Source organism: Protopterus annectens, chromosome 2.part1, assembly GCF_019279795.1.
Source record: "Protopterus annectens isolate FY-2018-M chromosome 2.part1, PAN1.0, whole genome shotgun sequence".
Taxonomy (NCBI): Eukaryota; Metazoa; Chordata; order Ceratodontiformes; family Protopteridae; genus Protopterus; species Protopterus annectens.
Genome location: NC_056729.1, coordinates 1,574,879,980 through 1,574,898,051, shown reverse-complemented (window position 1 = coordinate 1,574,898,051; position 18,072 = coordinate 1,574,879,980). Strand labels below are relative to the sequence as shown.

At 38.6% G+C, this 18,072-nt stretch overlaps 1 protein-coding gene across 3 annotated transcripts in view; it reads left to right on the top strand.

Annotated features, from left to right (window-relative positions):
- ACOT7 (acyl-CoA thioesterase 7) overlaps positions 1-18,072 on the top strand; it is a 2,743,423-nt gene that overhangs the window by 2,051,514 nt on the left and 673,837 nt on the right. For all 3 annotated transcript variants that reach the window (XM_044063020.1, XM_044063019.1, XM_044063021.1), the window contains one exon: positions 5,667-5,851. In XM_044063020.1, the coding sequence (XP_043918955.1) occupies positions 5,667-5,851 (185 nt within the window). The remainder of the gene's footprint in view (positions 1-5,666; positions 5,852-18,072) is intronic.

Genomic DNA, 18,072 nt, shown 5'->3' with positions numbered 1-18,072 from the left:
CTGTATTAGGAAGAAGATGAGAAAAGTTGTGACACTGCCAGCCCAGCTATCTGGAATTTTGTAAATAATTCTATGTTATCTGTGAATATTGATATGATTTATACAGAACTATATGTTATGTACTGAGCTTCAAAAATGTACCCACAACATACCCTGATTGAACACAGAAGATTAACTTAGAAAACTTCAAGAAAATAAGTTGGAATTAAGTGCTTTACGGTGTTCTATAACAGTTAGTTTTAATGGAGCAAGGAGACAGGATGTCTAGAGCTAGGCGTTTTGTCTATTGTCTTGGAGAGTAATAGTTACTAGGTTTAAAATGTAAAATGTGTTTTATTGCTTTATGAATTCCTAGCAGCTGCACAGATCTGAGAGATATGTACTTCTCACACAGAGATGTGAAAATTCTAAGTTTATGTTTAGGCTGGAAACTGAATCAAGTGACAAAGAGTGATGTCAATATTGATTTAAGAACTCTCTCAGAGAGACACTGTGCATTTTGTATTTTGTCTTTGACCTGGAAACATCCACCCATCATCACATCTGCACTTCTCTGTAACTGAGATTCAGGGCATAGTATCTCTCTTAGATATAGATAGGAATATAGTAAAGATTAGTTTAGATGTTTTCTGTATTTATTTGAGACTGTCCTGCAATGTTGTTTTAAAATATTTTTTGTGATATTGAACTCTGAAGATACTGTGTTGATTGACTGAGTATTGTCTTGTTCTTTTATTATTTATTATTACATATATTTAAACCTATTTTTGTGGCTGATATTTGTGAGACATATTTAAGTTCTTAGGGTACTTGCATATGTATTTGGTGACACTGTACAGGCCACTCCTAAATAGCCTTACTCTTGGTCAAAACTACCATTTGGATTAATAGTAACATTACACAGTAGGATTGGACATGCTTTGTAAGGGCCCTTTAGTAGCTGATAAGACAAGGTTGGTGACAGTGAAAACTACCTTATAGTCTAGGCAGAAGGGGGCATAGCTAGTAAACCTGTCCCAGCCTTCCCCAGGGGTGTGTATGTATGTGTGTGTGTGTGTGTATGTGTGTGTGTGTCTGTCTGTCTGTCTGTGTGTGTCTGCTTGTATATAAACCAAAGCTCAAAGTGTGTGTGTGTGTGTGTGTGTGTGTGTGTGTGTGTGTGTGTGTGTGTGTGTGTGTGTGTTAGCTACTTGGGCAGGGACACAAAGCACTGGTTGGACAGAGAGGGTGCTGAAGGTCTTGGCTTGGCCCCTCAGCTGAGATCCTAGCCCTATAGCCGTGCTAGTGGGGAGTCTTATTGGGGATCTGGAGAAAGAGGGAGAAACCAGACCCAGACTGACTGTGATCTCTGTGTGCTGTTAAGGGAAACTGTACTTTACTATGTGTATACTTATCCTCCCGTTGTGTATGTTCCTCACTGTTGCCAGTGGTGAGGATTGAGGCTCATTGATTACTGGGCCAGTGCACAGGCATCACAGAAGTAATTAGCACAGTTATATATTTCAGATTCTCTCTTGTACCACCTCCCCCAGGGCCTTCTCTTTCCAGCCCTGATGCTGGATTTTGAGGAAAGTGAAAGAAAACAGGGTTATGGAACATGTTTCAGTTTGTTGCATTTGCATGAAGTCACTGCATGTTCAAGTGTCCCTGGGCTCTAATTTTGGCATACATTTTCTGTTAGATATAATCTGTCAAAGTGTTCTATGGTCATCAGCTACTGTCTGAATTTCAAGATTTCATATCTATCAGAAAATGCTTGCTAATGGAAAAATAGTATGATAGATTAACTACATTGCAAGGTACATTTTCTTCCTGTGGTATGACAGTGTTTTACTGATTTTCATGCATTTAAATAATTGAAGGAAATAACTGCAGTGGCTTTCATGGGTAGTGACCTACCTGTGGGTGTGGCTCAAACAGGGGTGTTTCATGAGTATGGTGTGGGTGGGGCTTAAAGGGTGCCAGACCACTACTTTGCCTAGGGTGCCATTTCACCTAAGGCTGGCCCTGCCTGTGGCCAGTACTGTCTTGTTGTCAAAAAATGTGAACACAAGACTAAGAATCACCAAAATCCACGGCCACTGTACCCAAATCTCCAAAAAATGTGATTAGAAGCAGTAAGTTAAGAACAGCACATTTATTGGTACGTAATCTGAATCACACCAAACAGCAGCAAACAATAAACCAAGCGCTTTCGCTCGGTTATTACCGAGTTTCTTCAAGGTTAAAAAATCTGTTGTGTAGTCAGCCATGTTAAATACTAAATGCAACATCACATGACATACCCTCCCATGTGAATCATCCCTAATCAGTTTCTTAAAAATACAGTGTGTATAAACGTTCCTTAAATATTAAATATATATTCCAATCTAAGAATCAAACTCAACTTTAAATTCAGTAATGCCAAAAATGAAAATATATAATATATTACAACACATGTAAAAACACATAAAAAATAATAAAATAAATGGTGATGAACATGACAATAATAAATATTAAACTAAACCATGAAAGTAAATAAATGTAACATCTTCATTACCAATACAGCACATGGTAACCAAACTAAGGCATTAGGCTGAACTGCAAGTACATCCAATACCAGTGTGTTTAATGGGGAAATTTAAGCAGTCTACAAGAACCCCTGTTATAATCGTGCCCTTCTTAATTTGAGCACACTGTTTATATTCAAGGCGTCATTCATGCCCGGTGGTCTAATTGCGTCCAGTCTAAGCTGCCAAAACAGTTCCCGATACTCCAACCTAGCTTGCCAGTTCCCTCCCCGTGGGTCGGGTGTCACTTGTTCTAGAATTGTAAACTTAATTTGCATATTTTCCCATAGTTGTGAATGCTTAAAAAAGGCATTGGTCATTTTACCCTTACTAGTATCATATTAATGTTCATAGACTCTTTTTCTAAAAAGCCTTTCTGTCTTGCCTACATAAAAACTGTGACAATGTAGGCAGATTCCCAGGTATATCACTCCTTTGGTGGCACAATTAAAGTATTGTTTAAACTTATATCTAAAATTTCTGGAAGGGATAGAAATAACATATTTATTCAACATGAAGGCACATTGGTTACATGAACCACATCTATGGGTACCCTTCTTCATTCTAGTGGACTCATTCTTAACAGCCTTATTTTTCTCAAAAAATTCTTTCAAATTCATTCAGTACTGTCTTGTTGCCATGCAGACTTGCATAAATGTGATAAGATTTTTTTGTCATTATTAGAAAAATTGTTGAATTATTTAGTGACAACAAAAGTGGAAAAAATAAATTAGTATTCAGCTGTTTGAAACTACACAAATTAAACAAGAATAATATAAATTTTAATTCTGTACACTGCAAATTGCTTGCCCTAAGAAACAAATAATATTCTTTTTATTTATGTATTCATATATATATATATATATATATATATATATATATATATATATATATATATATCACATCGCCAAAATGTCAAAACTCCAAAGCCCATATGTCCAAAGTTTTGAAATTCCGAAAAAAATAAAATAAAACAAAACAACTTACCTGTACGTTTTTGCACACACCCCTTGCTACTTAAATATACCAACTCCGAGATAGCATTACAGTTAGGAAAATGGCAAACCCAGGGTTCTGTGCTATACGGCGATCTCAATGGACAGTTTTCGGAGTTTCAAAACTTCGGAGATATATATATGTATGTGTGTGTGTGTGTGTGTGTGTGTGTGTGTGTGTATATATATATACATATATATATATATACATATATATATATATATATAGATATACACTCACGTATGCATGTATATATATATATATATATATATATACAGTGGATGTAAAAAGTGTACACACCCCTGTTAAAATGCCAGGTTTTTCTGATATAAAAAATGAGACCACAATAAATCCTTTCAAAACGTTTTCCACCTTTAATGTGACCTATAACCTGCACAATTCAATTGAAAAACAAATCTGTTAGGGGAAAAATATTAAAAAATAGCTGGTTGCATAAGTGTGCACACCCTTAAACTAATACTTTGTTGAAGCACCTTTTGATTTAATTACAGCATTTTTTATATCACAAAAACCTGGCATTTTAACTGGGGTGTGTACACGTTTTATAACCACTATAGATATAGATATATATCTTGTATATGCAACATTCAGGAGCTTTTCATCCAAAAGGAATAGAAATTGAAAGAGTTTGACATACAGATGTCAGTGTACAGGTTCAGGAGTAATGCAAAGAAATTATATTTTTTTTTACTGCAGTGGTAAGTAGTTGACCAAAGTAATGGATTTATAGACAAAGGATAGGAAATAGTCCTAGGTCTAGAAGACCTGTTGCAGTTTTGCAGTCATATTGTTTCACTTACTGCACTTTTGGTGTTTTTAATTTGAGTGCTATGGAGCAGAATTAGCAAATGTATTTTTTGTTTGTGTTTATTCCTTTTACCCTAGTGGCCCAGTTCTATGTTATTATTATTATTATTATTATTATTATTATCACTCTAATAACTCAGTTATTTTGATAATCACAGCTTAAATAAAGCTTGCAGACAACAGGATGTTAAAACATGCAGCTTCATTATTTGTCTTTCTCTGGACTATGTACAAAAATTGCATAGATGTGAACAAATCTCTAGTAATGAAGAATTTCCAAGATGCTGTTCTTGGAGCACTATTATTTACTGATATTGGTGTGCAGACCTGGCTTTCTACAGTCATAGTCTTTACTCATATATGGTCTGATGAAGCAAAAGTGAAAGCGCTTACCTATTTTATTTGTTTGGTAATAAAACAAGTTTTTATCTTCATCTAGTGTGTTATTCCGTTGGTCGTTTTGTTTTACATAATGCACTAAAAATATTTAAACAAAAAATACATGTATAAGTGTTATAAAATACAACTTAATATAACCAGTTATTACATTTCTAAAAACATATACAAGATTATGTAAATATAAATGAGAAAAATGTAGATGTATATTGTCGATATTAAATACATATTCAACTCTGTAAATGAAATAAATGCAGAAATACCTAAATGAAATGCATAGAAATGTAAATAAGCAAATAACTCACATCTCATTTAGTTACATAATCCCATAAAATTTCAACTTTAGACCAATACTTATTAAAACAAAGCCATTGAGTCCAGGGAAAACTTTTTGACATTTGTTTTTAGTTGCCAGAATAATTTCCATGCTGTAAGATATTCATTCCAGGCCCCCTGCCTTGAATTTTGATTCAGCTTTTCTAATACCACAAAATCCAGTAAATGGGTTTGATGGTTCACCAAGCCATATACATACCCATAAATTCTTTAACAAAACATTCTGTCTGTTTTGTCAATGTAGAACCCATTACCTTCCTGACAAAACACTGTATGCACTATTCTTTTGGTGCCACAATTATAATGTCCATAAACTTTAAACTTCTGTGTATGTATTTGCATTATGTCAACCACATCTGATGAAGTTGTGGATGTTTAGGGATGAAAGTGCTAAACTTTTGAAATAGTTTAATACTTGGACTGTCTTAATAATGTTATTTAGCTGCCTGAGATGTTTATTCTGGACATCCTGTATTTATGGAATTTCATGTTTCTACTCCGTTTTCCATGTGCATTTTTTCTTATTATGCAGTAGGTAATAATCTGTTTTGTTTTCCATAGGTTTTGTGATCACTGTTTCTGGGCGAATGACCTTCACAAGTAACAAGTCCATGGAAATTGAAGTGTTTGTAGATGCTGACCCAATTGTTGAAGATACAAGGGAAAGATTCCGAGCAGTTAGTGCCTACTTTACCTATGTATCACTAGATGAAAAGGGTAAACCACTCTCCATCCCCGAACTGAAGGTATGCAAATTGTAATGCTGCCATGCACAAATTCCAACTGTGAAATATTTTACATTTTTTAGTGTCTCTTTGAATTGTTAGCACATTAGGTGGATAATGCCAGCAAGGTTGTTTCTCATCTTATCTGAAGCTAAAAGGTAAATTTCAACATGAAACTCACCATAAATAATATAATCTGTGAACTTAAATAAATAATAAAATATATGGTCTGCAAGATATAGCTATGTTATTCATATTACCATTTGGGTTGTTGAAATACATTATAAAGCAAACAATTCCAGATGCAAGAATAGAAAATCTCAGTATGTGGTTGTACAATATGAGGTGATGTACCATGCCCATTAATGTGAGAGTGTGCCCAAAAACAGCATTAGAATTTTGCATACTATTTACTTGGGCCTAATATAGAAAATCATGCTGTATAATAACTAAAAGAGCAAGAGTTAAAACTTAAAATTAAGTATTTAAGTAGCCAAGTGTTACTTTCATGGATTTCTAATATTGGCAGAATTCAAGATATTCTTCCTAATCTAGGAAGAAGCTTAGTTACAGAACTGCAGCTGTTAACTTTTTTGCAGTTATTTTCTATGTAGTTGCTTTAGGTTTTAAAATTGTATTTTCAACCATGCCTTAAGAGAATATACTGTTCTTGACAGGATCTTTCAAACAATAAAAACTAAGCATTCTGTTTACACTGAATACACATCATCATTACATATAAAATAACCAATAATTCTGAAATGGACTTAATATAATACTTTGTATAACTGCACATAAAGGTAGAATGCACTGCTCCATTCAAGTCTTTCACATGTGTGTTATAGATTTCTTGTAAACCTTATATCCATACAAAGAGAGCATTCACAGTGTTACTGTATCATAGATGATTTATTAGAGGTTAATATTTGCAGATACTATTATTTTTTTATTTACTTATTGATTAGAAATGCAGGTAGGGCAAGTAAAGATATAATTATGGAATTCAATGAGTGTGGCCTAGGGGATTGGTGATTTACACACAGTTGTGGATTAATTAGTGATTGGAGATCATGTGCAGATAATAGGAGGGTCATTGTCATGGACCCTCTGTAGCCAGGTCTGTGTGGGAATGACATTTTCAAAGCTGGGATATAAAAATACACATTTTATTTAACTATTTCCTTCCTTTGTTAAAAGTGTTTGTAAAATGATCATTCGTGATTTCATTCATTCAGTTTCCATTTACTCTTTTAATCCACTTCAGGATAGCAGAAGAACCAGAGTCTATGCCAAGATTTACTGATTGCAAGGCAGATAAACGAATCCTATCACATACACTGTGAGCACACACACACACACACACACACACACACACACACACACACACACACACACACACACACGCACACTCATTTACTGACTCACTTATACTGTGTGCTCCGATTTTGTAGTTTGGAGGATCATCAACTCATTTATAGCATGATTTGCACTGTGGAAGAAACTGGACCCCCCAATGAAAACCTCTGTAGACAGAAGCTTTGCAAATTCCTCATGAAGGCATTCTGTTGAAAATCAAACCAAGGAATCAAATGGTTTTAATAATAAAAAAAAAAACTATGCCACTCTGCCACAAGGCCCATTTTTAACTACAGCCTGAATTTAGTATACCATAAAAATGCACAGGTAAGAGGAGTTGTTAATACAAATAATTCATAGTAAATCCAAGAAAGTGTACATAATCCAATAGATATGAGCATACCACAAAATCATGGAATGAAAAGTCAAGCAACTTACATCCGATTCCAAACTAGCAACAGTACATTATAGTGATATATTTTGAGACCAAACTCTCTTCCTAAACCATAGGTCCCTATAGACAACAGGCAATAGTAAATATATCAGAAAAGATCCCCAACTACAATAGGTTTCCCGTGGGGAATAATAACTACAATGAGTAGAATATCTGGCAAAATGTAAGACTAAAACCTGATGTCCCATAATCCTTAGTTTTGAGACAAAATCACTGAAGTTATTCTACCAGCTTGGTGAACTATAAGAACAGGCAGTGTATCAGAATTAAATGATGGATTCAGTTTCTGATGTGGGGACTTGTAATGTAGAGGAAACACTTTCATTGGGCTGTAGCGAACATTTTTTGCAGGTATTTTTTAATTCCTAGCAGACAACCAGCTGTTGTTTCTGGGCAGTGATAAAAATGTATGCAATGCCCACAAGAGCATTTCATTTGTTCCTTTTTAAAATTTATTATTATGATCATGGTGATGGTGGTAGGACTGTAGCAGCAAGTTGAAGTACATTACTGTGACCATTATTTCTGCCAGATTGCACATCGGAGGTGATTAGCTGAAGAGTCCATCTAGTTGAGGGGCAGTCTGTGGGCGATGAGCTGTGTATGCTGTCAGTATAAGTTAAGAGCATTGCAAAGTTCTCTTTGTGCAAATGCATCATATTATAGTACATTACTGTAGCCATTTTTTTTCTTTCTCTTTCTTCACAATCTAACATCTGTGGTGTAAATGAAGATAGCTGTCCTTTTGGAAGTAGGAGGGCAGGCCATATGTAAATGAAAAGAGCAATTACATGACCATTGCTGAATGATTATTAGTATTGATATGGCCTGTTGGAATTAAGTATGTGTGTCACATATTTACAATTGTGGTGGTCATTATTTCCTTCACTTTGCTCACAGTCAAACCTGAGAGGTCTATACAGAAGGTGGATATGTTGTGAGGGTAGCGGTGAGGAGGCATATTGCCTTTGAAAGTACAGAGCATTTTCATATCACTGTTGAAAACTCACTGACATTTATTTATTTATTTATTGTATTTGGTTACTGGGATGGTCTTACTGGGCTGCAAGCCCCCTTTTCATTGGAGGCCCAGGGAGAAAAGCTCAGTTACAATACTGTCAACAGTTTACAGTCAAATAAAATAATTAAATGATAAGGTAAATTACTTGTAATTGCTAGCAGCTTTAAATTACAAATGCAGTATTAGGTAGAGGAAACAGACTAAACATAGTTTGAATTAGTTTAGATCAGCATTATATGAAAATGTGGAAAGATGAAATGTGCATAAGGAAACTTCAGTGAAGGATGTGGGTAGAAGAATTTAGTGTATAGCAGATATTGGAAAGGAGGAAAGTGAGTTAAAGAAGCACAGAAGTATAGATGTAGGTGAAAAAGATTTATGTGAAGTAGCTGTAGATTCATAAGTGAATACTAGGCTAATTGCCCTGAAGGGTCATTTTAAACCTAGATAAAAACCTGAGATCAGAATCAAACCCTTACTTTGGATCCATGAGCTGAAAACCTTAACCATTATGTCAAACTCTCTCTCAAAGCCAACGTGACCAAGGATGAGAATTAAACCCTGTACCTTGTGTAAGCGAGGCAAACTCCTTAACCATTGTGCCAACTTAAATCCATCCTAATACTTTTCACAGGAAGGTGCAACGAGAGAAAGTGGTAGGTTGTGAAATGAGTGAGTAAGGAAGGCATTTAATTTTGTAGTGCATTATGTGCTCAGCCTGGGGAGGTACAGGAACACTTAAGTATTTTATCTGTGTTTTGAAGGAATTTAGATTGTTCATTTGTCTGACAGAAGTAGGTATGGACTTCCATTTTTTTTGCAACTTTGTTTGAATATAAAAAGTCCCCTGCTGGGTTTGGTTATGAGTATTTGACGCTTGTTTGTAGGTCGTGTTTACCTTTTTGTTATGTATTGAGATGTACTGCCACTTAGTGATTGCCAGTTATCTGGTTTGGTAATTAGTGTATGGCTTGTTGCCAGCTGAGAAAGGTCAGGTAGTATGGCAGTTCCAGCCATTGTAGCTACTTTAACCCAATGCAAGCTTGGGTCCTATGGTTAGGTTAGTAGTGAATGTGGTTACTTTATAGTAATATTGCTCAAGTTGTTGAAACCGTGTGGCTTGTAGATTAGTGAAAATGGGGTTTGCATATAAGAGAGTTGGAAGGAGGTAAGTTGAGGTTATGTGTTCCTTACAGAGTCAGTTTGGTATGGTTTGATCCTGTATATGATATGACTTGGGTGCTGTGTATGCATGTATGTAACAGTAACAAGATAAAATACATTTCTGTGGTTATGTTTATTTTCTTCATGAAATATTAGTAACTTTTTATTGTAATTTTATAGCCTTTATTTTCCTTTCATGAAAACATGCATATTTTCAGTTTTTCTGACAGAAGATGAAATTCAGTTCATAAAAATCTTAAATTTATTTGGTTTTATAACACAAGAACTAAAACCATTATGTCTTTGTCCCTAAAAATGATATTGTCCCGCACTGAAATGTTATTAGAGAAAAAAATGCAGATAGAGAAAGCATTACTGGCAGTTGTGATTGTGCACTCAGGAAATAAATATGCATCAGCATATATAGGTTTTTATAACATCTACACTTAAAACATACATTATAGCTATGGTTTATAACTGAACAAACATATTATTTGTCCAAGATAATTTACTAGGTCATACTAAACTGCTTAATCGAAGTATAATCCTGCACTGATGATGTCTACAAGTAAACCTCTATAGCCATTAGGATACGCCAGATTGAAAAGTGGCATTATGCTTACTTTCCATTATGTCTGAGTTTACAACTTCTGCTCAGGGTGGTGGAATTCAACTTGTATGTGGAATATGTCGTTAATGTGCTGTGACAACATCAGAAGTAAAAAAAAAAATCTACTGTTTTGCTAGGCAAGGCAACATTTCTGATTCTGTGTATAGAATGAGGCCTGATAAAGGCAGTGTGTTGCCATATAATTCAGGAATGAGATGCAGTGAAACCCCTAGGAGTAAATTTTCTAGGATTAATCATGGCAGTTTTTAGGCTTCAAAAATTTGTATTCCTGGAAACCAAGATATTTTTTTTCTTTTGGTCAGACGACCTCATAAAGTCAGGCAAAACCAAATCCAACCCCTGGTGCAAAAATGTTGGACAAATCTAATTATTTAAACAATGAAACTTATTTTCCTTTACTTGTTGAGGGTTTGTATTTGCTTAGCAATGAAGGTACATAGGTAGGTACTAGGCTGTTGGCCCAAGGGCCTAAGTAAGCCTAGCCAACAAAGTTCCCTGGCTTAAGCCAACCCAAGAAAGTTAATTTCCTGTGCCCCTGTCGAGCAGAGCCACAGAAGTGATCCCCGGGGTGTATTTCCTATTTCCCATCCACTCATCAAGATTTTTCTTGAAGAGTGTTAATGAGGAACTTTGCTTGACATAGATGGGTAGCTTGTTCCAGAGTATGGGAAGCCTCTGGGAGAGGAATCTATCCCTCCAGCAAGTCCTGTTTATTGTGGTGATAAGGTTTAGGTCCCTAGAGCATGTAGCTCAGAGGGATTGGGATTTCTTTAGGTGTAGCATAGCATGTCCAACAGCTCTGAGTTTGACATAGCTTTATATGTTAGGCAGAGATCACATCGGAGTAGGCGATATGCTACAGAGTAAAGCTGGAGTTTTTTGAAACTATCAGTGTAAGGCATCTGTTTGATGCCAGTAATTCTCTTTGTAAGGTACTTCTGTGGCCTTTCCAGCTGCTGCAGATGTCTTGTGAGGTAAATTCCAAAAGGGTTGTTGTACTCTATAATGGGTCTAATGAGTGTCGAGTAGAGGGGAACAATTTCCTCTTTTTTTCCTGGCTGAGAACCCTTTTGTGATGAGGTGTGCTATGTAGAGGGATTTCCTGACTACTGTGGCAATGTGATTATCAAAGGAGAGACTACTGTCCACCTGGGTCCCAAGGTCTTTTATCACACATTCGGTGTTAAGAAGACTGCTGCCTATGTGGTAGTTCATGGGTACAGAGTTTTTAACAAAGGGGATGACGATGCACTTTTTGGCATTAAGCTTGAGGTCATGGCTCTGACACCAGGCATCTGTCTCAGTGAGGCCCTTCTGTAGGATGTCCACATCATTTGGGGACTTGACTATAGCTCCTAGTTTGCAGTCATCTGTGAACTTCGTTAGCCAGAGGCCTTCTGTGTTAGCCTGTACTTCAGAGAAATAGATACCAAACAGGAGAGGTCCCAGGACTGAACCCTGTGGTACTCCACTTGTCACTGGTTTGAAGTCAGATTTTGAGTCTGCAACTTTTACAGTGTGGGTTATGTCAGTGAGACATTTAGTAGCCCATCTTGTGACATAGGGATTTATACCTAGTTTAGTGAGTTTAGCTATATTTCCAGAATGGGGGATGGTGTTGAAAGCCTTGGTGAGGTCAAGATAGGCTGTGTGAACCACCTTACCCTTGTCTATGGCTTTGGTGACTGCCTCAAAGAAGTCGACCAGGTTCAGGAGGCAGGATCTGCCTTTCACAAACCTGAACTGGGTGGGGTCCAGAGTTTGGAGGTTTTTATTTATGAATTCCATGATGATACGTTCCATAGCCTTGCAGACGAGACTCGTCAGGCTAATAGGGCGATAGTTCCCAGGATCAGTGGTGGCTCCCCCTGTGTGGAGTGGGATAACTGTTGCTGTGCACCATTCAGTGGGCACAAAGCCTGACGTGAGGCTATGATTGAACATGGTGCTTAGGTGGGGAGCCAGTTCGTGTAAAACGCAGCCTGGGATGTTGTCCGGTCCCATGGATGCTGTGTTTTGGCTTTAGAGAGTGCTGCTTTTACCTGTGAAGTTGTGATTACAGGGACTCTGCATTCTTCCTGTATAGATATGGGCCCTTTTGGGAGTGAGAGGGGAGTAATGTTAGTGCTGAACCTATCTGCCAGGATGTTGGCAATATCAGTTGGTTCTGTAATTTTTGTGCCATTGTGCTGTAACTCAGAGCTGATCTGGGTGTTGCCATTGAGATTCTTGACACAGCTATAGATTGCTTTGTGGTTGTCCTTAGAATCAGTGGCAATCTTGTTTTCATAGTTAGCTTTGGAGGGTCTTATAAGGGATCTCAGCTTCTTGCTGAGGCTGACCAGGGAGCTCCTCCACTCATGGGATTTTACTCTCTCTTGCAACAATTTCTTTCTTCTGTTGTAGAGTTTGTTTATGGCAGGGGACCACCAGATTGGCTTCCTTTTTTTTGGAGGACAGCATCTTGGTTCTGTTTGGGATAGCACGATCCATGCACTCATGTAAGTGCTTATAGAGTGCATTTGTGTAGGATTCAGCAGTCGTAACTGTATTGTCAATCTGCATGGGTGTCATGAAGTTCACTACTTCTGTCTTAAGAAGCATGAAGTTGGCTTTGGAGAAATTTTTTACTGTGTTTCCTTAATAGGCGTGGGGGCGGGATGTGGATATCTAGGGTGATTAGCTTATGGTCAGATCTGACCGACAAGGAGTTGACTTCAGGTGTGGAACACTGGTCACTTATGTTGGTAATGACTAGGTCTAGGATATTGTTGCCCGTGGTGGGGGTGTGGATAAGTTGATCCAGGGCATTGGAATTTATGAATTCCAGAAAGCGCTGAGCAAAGGAGTTGGTACATGAGTAGTTTTCCCAGTTAATGGTGGGGTAGTTGAAATCGCCCAATATTAGGGTGTTTGCTTGAATCCTAATATTTTCCAGTATATCAAGAAAAGAGGAGTGGAAATCCTGGGGCATGGTGGGGTATCTGTAGCAAGCTACAATTTGGATTGCAGTTTTGCCCAGAGTTAGTTGCACTTGGATAACCTCGGCTGCATTATGCTGAGCAACTAGCCTGGAGGTGTGGATATCCTTAATGAATATGGACACTCCTCCGCCTTTGGTGTTCCGGTCCAGGTTAGATGGCCAAAAACTGTGGTATGAGTTACAGCCTGGTAATGCAGGGCTGCTCTCTGGAGGCTTGAACCAGGTCACAGTCACTGCACAGATATCGATGTTCTCCATTTTAAGGAGTGCCTCGAGTGAGTGCATTTTGAGATTTAGACTTCTAGAATTGAGTAGCATTACCCTCAGTTTTTGCTTCATTCTTAGCTTTCTTGTTGTTCTCAGTTACGGTTTGTAAAGGATTGGCTCGGATATTGTCATTCTTGATTTATTTGCAGATGATATGTTGTGCTTCCTAATAGAAGTCCACATAGTTGTTATGTAGCCCAGAGTAATAGTGGTCTTGATAAGGCTGCTGGCAAGATAGTTGCTTTCTCTGGTCTGTTAAAGCAGTGACGCCTAGCTTTATTTTTTGATACTTCTGAAGAGCTAACATAAAGGAGCACCAATCATTAGCAGCCTGCATTCCAGTGTATAGTGCACTGTGTATCCCAGACTTGGAATGCAGTCTGCACTGGATAAGTATTGAGGTGTCCTTTTCAGAAATTCAGTTTTAGTATTGAATTGTCTTATGTTGCAGCTGCTGAGCACATGGCATGCCTGCATCCTACCAGTACATACCATGGTGTCACCCATGGCACTAAGAAGCACAGCTAGTTCCTGAGCTCCATGGTTGTTTTCTGTTGCTTGCACAATTTGGATCTTGTTTCTGACATACATGACATGAAAGTTTCCTTGATTCAGTGCACAAGAAACTTGGACCTTCAAGGATTTCCTGCAGTAACCATTTGGACCTGATACTGTTCTTATCTTTATTGTCACTGAGAAAAAATACTGTGCAACATCCTAAGTAACTACTCATTATTTGGCCACCTAAAAAAGAAGACATGAGAATCTGGAGTCCTTTGTCATGTCTTGTAGAATGGCCGCATTGATGATTGGCCAGCAGAAATAATTGCAGCTGCACGAATGTAAGAGCGAGCTGGAGCAAAAGGGAGAAGTTAAGGATTCAGGAGTCAATGGTCAGCCGAAGCTTCCACCAGTTATGCCAGTCTCAGAAACTTCCATCACTGTTTTGCATTGTGTGTGCTGTTCCTTAGATAGTGATGAATTAAGCTAATGTCTATAATTGACCAGAAAACCTTCAAAGGTGTCAGAGAGGTGTCCTCTGGACACATTTGGGTGCCATGCTGAATCCTTGGTGTCTAGCTTTATTCCACCCATGGTTATACATCAGGAGGATTTATGTCTGGCAGCTGGCAAGGAAAATTAAGGCTGTGAGCTGTGGAAGATCTACTTCCTGTGGTACAGGGTCTGGTTCACTCAGTCTTCGTTTTACCTACTGTGTGACTTTGAGCAAGTCACTTAACCAGTGATCTTATGTTGTCAATTTTCATTTCAGCCTCACTGATTGGTTCAGATCTGATCCCTCGGATCAGACTTGGCCATTATACAAGCTTGTGGCAATCCTGAACTCTCGAGTTTCACCCTTACCCAGAATGCACCATCCCTCATTAACTCAGATCTCGTTTGCCTCCTCCAGCAATAAGACTTGGTTTTCTAATCTCTTGAGCAATTGGTTGATAAGTAGTTTAATTTTTTTACTTACTGTCATTATTATTCTAATTTTCTAATTTTTCTTTTTCCGGTTCACTTGGTCTGTCTTTAAAATTGAAATTTAATCTTTTTCACCCTTAAAATTTTTTCTGGTATTCTAATTGCTATTGTTAGTAATCACTTCCCTCTATGTACATCATAGTGTTTAAATACCATTGCTGGTATTTCCCTCCCCTCTGTTTCTTTTCTCCTTTATTAAAAAAAATGTCTTCTCGTTATTGTACTGTTGTGATGTATGTACTGTTTGTGTTTATTGGAGTTTAAAATTATGGCTGACAAAGTTAAAAACCCTACAGGATTTAAAAAATGTCAAAAATGTGGATAGAAGATTCCACATTCGGACTCGCACACATTGTGTGTTTTCTGCCTAGGCCCTCATCACCTTCAAGAAAGCTGTGCGATCTGCCATACGTTTAACCCCAGAACATCGGCAGATCACAGAAATAAATTAATACTAAAAGGACTTCTAATCTTGTCCTTTGATGATGCCATGTCTGGACCAACCTAAGAAAAAGAGAGAGAGAGAGAAAACATGAAAAAGGTAGCAGTTACCTCTCCCAGCTCCTCTTCTGCTTCATCTAGATAAGAAAAATCAGTAAAAATAAGGCCTTCCTTGGATCCTACAGTTAGTTCGAACCCTATGAAGAAGAAGCTTAATTCTCGGATCCAGGTGTTATATTGGATCCGACAAAGTCAAAACTCTCCCCCTCAGATCCGACAGTTTCTTCGGATCCGAAGTTTCTGAAAAAGCAGGATTCATAGAGTCCGAAGACCTCTGATCTGACCTCCACCTTACCCAGAACAAGGTATTCTCCTTCGGTGGATCCCTTTTTCATTAAAGGTGTCATCTCCCTTTTTGGAAAGATCTAAATCTTCATCTGTTCTGTCTACCCGTTCATACAGAAGCCTCACTGTAGACGTAGAGAGTCTAGTAATGAAGTTGCTCTTGGCACAGAGCCAGTCTGTTCCTTTTTTGGCTGCTACCCCATCGGGTCAAGAAGCCCTAATATCAGAAACCCCTCCTCTGGCAGTTCCTCTTCTGACAACAGCCCAGGTCTCAGAACCATCAGATTTTAGTCATCCGGCTCCATCTTCCTCAGATACAAGGATGTTACTATCCTTGGATCCAATACTTGCTCTAAGCTCTTCAGTCCAGTTGGATCTGGAGAACTCTCGGATCCATTTCTGTCCCATCGGACCCGAGATGGTCAGTTCGGGTCTGACTTCGGTATTGGAGTCGATATCCTTGGACCGGGGAGAGACTACGGATCCGAGGCTTATTTTTTCGGATCCAAGTCTTTACTCCTCTCCAGGATTGTCTGCTTTTAGAGTGCTGGAGAGAGCTTTGTCTGCACCTCAGATTCAGATGATGCCTTCCCCTTTGTGTCCTACATCTTTTGCTCCCATGCCTTTACCAAAACTCCAGACTTCACACAAGGGTGTTCCCACCTCTTCAGATACCTCCACAGAGTCTCCCACTGAGAAAGTTCTAAGAAGAAGTCATGCAAGAGGAAGCATATTGATTCCCCTGAATCAGTCACTGAGGACACAGATTTTGATGAAAGCAAGAGATCCCCAGGGTTGCCTCATGAAGACATATCATTTGGAGACATTCTGGAGGTAGCTGGAAGTCCAGCAACCCTTTGGAGGAAACTGTGTTACTGGAGGCTTTTAGTACCAGCCCATCAACTTCCTGGGATGTTCAGCCTGCTGAAGAGCTCTTGGAATTAGTCTGTCAGTGCGCCTGGAAAGAACCTGACACCTTTGAGCTCATTCCACAGAAACCAGACAAGATCATGTCCCCACCAGAAGCCAACGCCTTGTGGTCGAAAATTGCACCAGTTGATGCCATGGTTGTGGCGGCATCCACCAAAAAGGATGATGAGAGTATCTCTGTCCATCCCCCCGACAAGGAGTCATGAGTGATGGACAGGTTTGAGAAGCGTGTCTATGCTTCAGCAATCTTTGTCTTAAGGTCTCTGAACGAGTTGGCGCACACTATTAGATTTCAGGGGGATCTGATCAGGGAGTTTTCAGGTAACCTTGCAGGACCTGTGTCTGAAGATGTGAAAGATTCCAGTACTTCTCAGGTGGTAATCCTACAATCCATATCCAATTCCTCTATGAGGCTTATTTCCAAAGTGGCAGAAGGAGCCTCAAGAGCAGTCGGTTCAGATGCACCCATTAGGAGACACGCCTGGATGCATTTATGCGATTTTGCAGAGGCTTTTAAGTCAACATCTGTCAATTTTCCCTTTGATGGATCTTCTCATTTTGGCCCCAGAGTAGAAGAAATGCTATCCAGGTGTGAGAAGGACGGGAAGACCCTTTCTGCTGTGGGCGTATGTTTTTCAACCCCCAAAGGTCCTTTTCGAGAAATCATCAGTGGGTGGAAAGATGTGGTTCAGAAAATCACAAGGGTTTTTCCAGAATACACTTGGAGGTTCTTCCCCCAGAGGTAGAGAGGGAAGTTCAAATGATAGACAACCACCCTCATGGCAGAGGATCATCAGGGTTCCAGAGAACCTTTCTTTGGTAAACCCTTCCAGGGCTTCTGAAAGGAAGCCCGATTGTCCCCCTCTGGAGACAATCAGGGGTCGCTTATCCCTGCACCAGAAAGTCTTGCTAGAAATAATAAATCACATTTGGGTGCAGAGGATCATATTCAGAGGATATAGAATTCCATTTTCCCATCTTCCCGGAAATTCAAAAAAAACTCCCCAATTTTCCACCCACTCAGAGGGAACAAGCAGCAATTCAGGTACAAAAGCTGTTAATCAAAAGAGTCATCCAAGAGGTCCCTTCAGACCAGAAAGGATCCAGAACTTACTCAAGATTTTTTGTATTCCCAAAAAAGACAGGGGACTGGAGACCAATT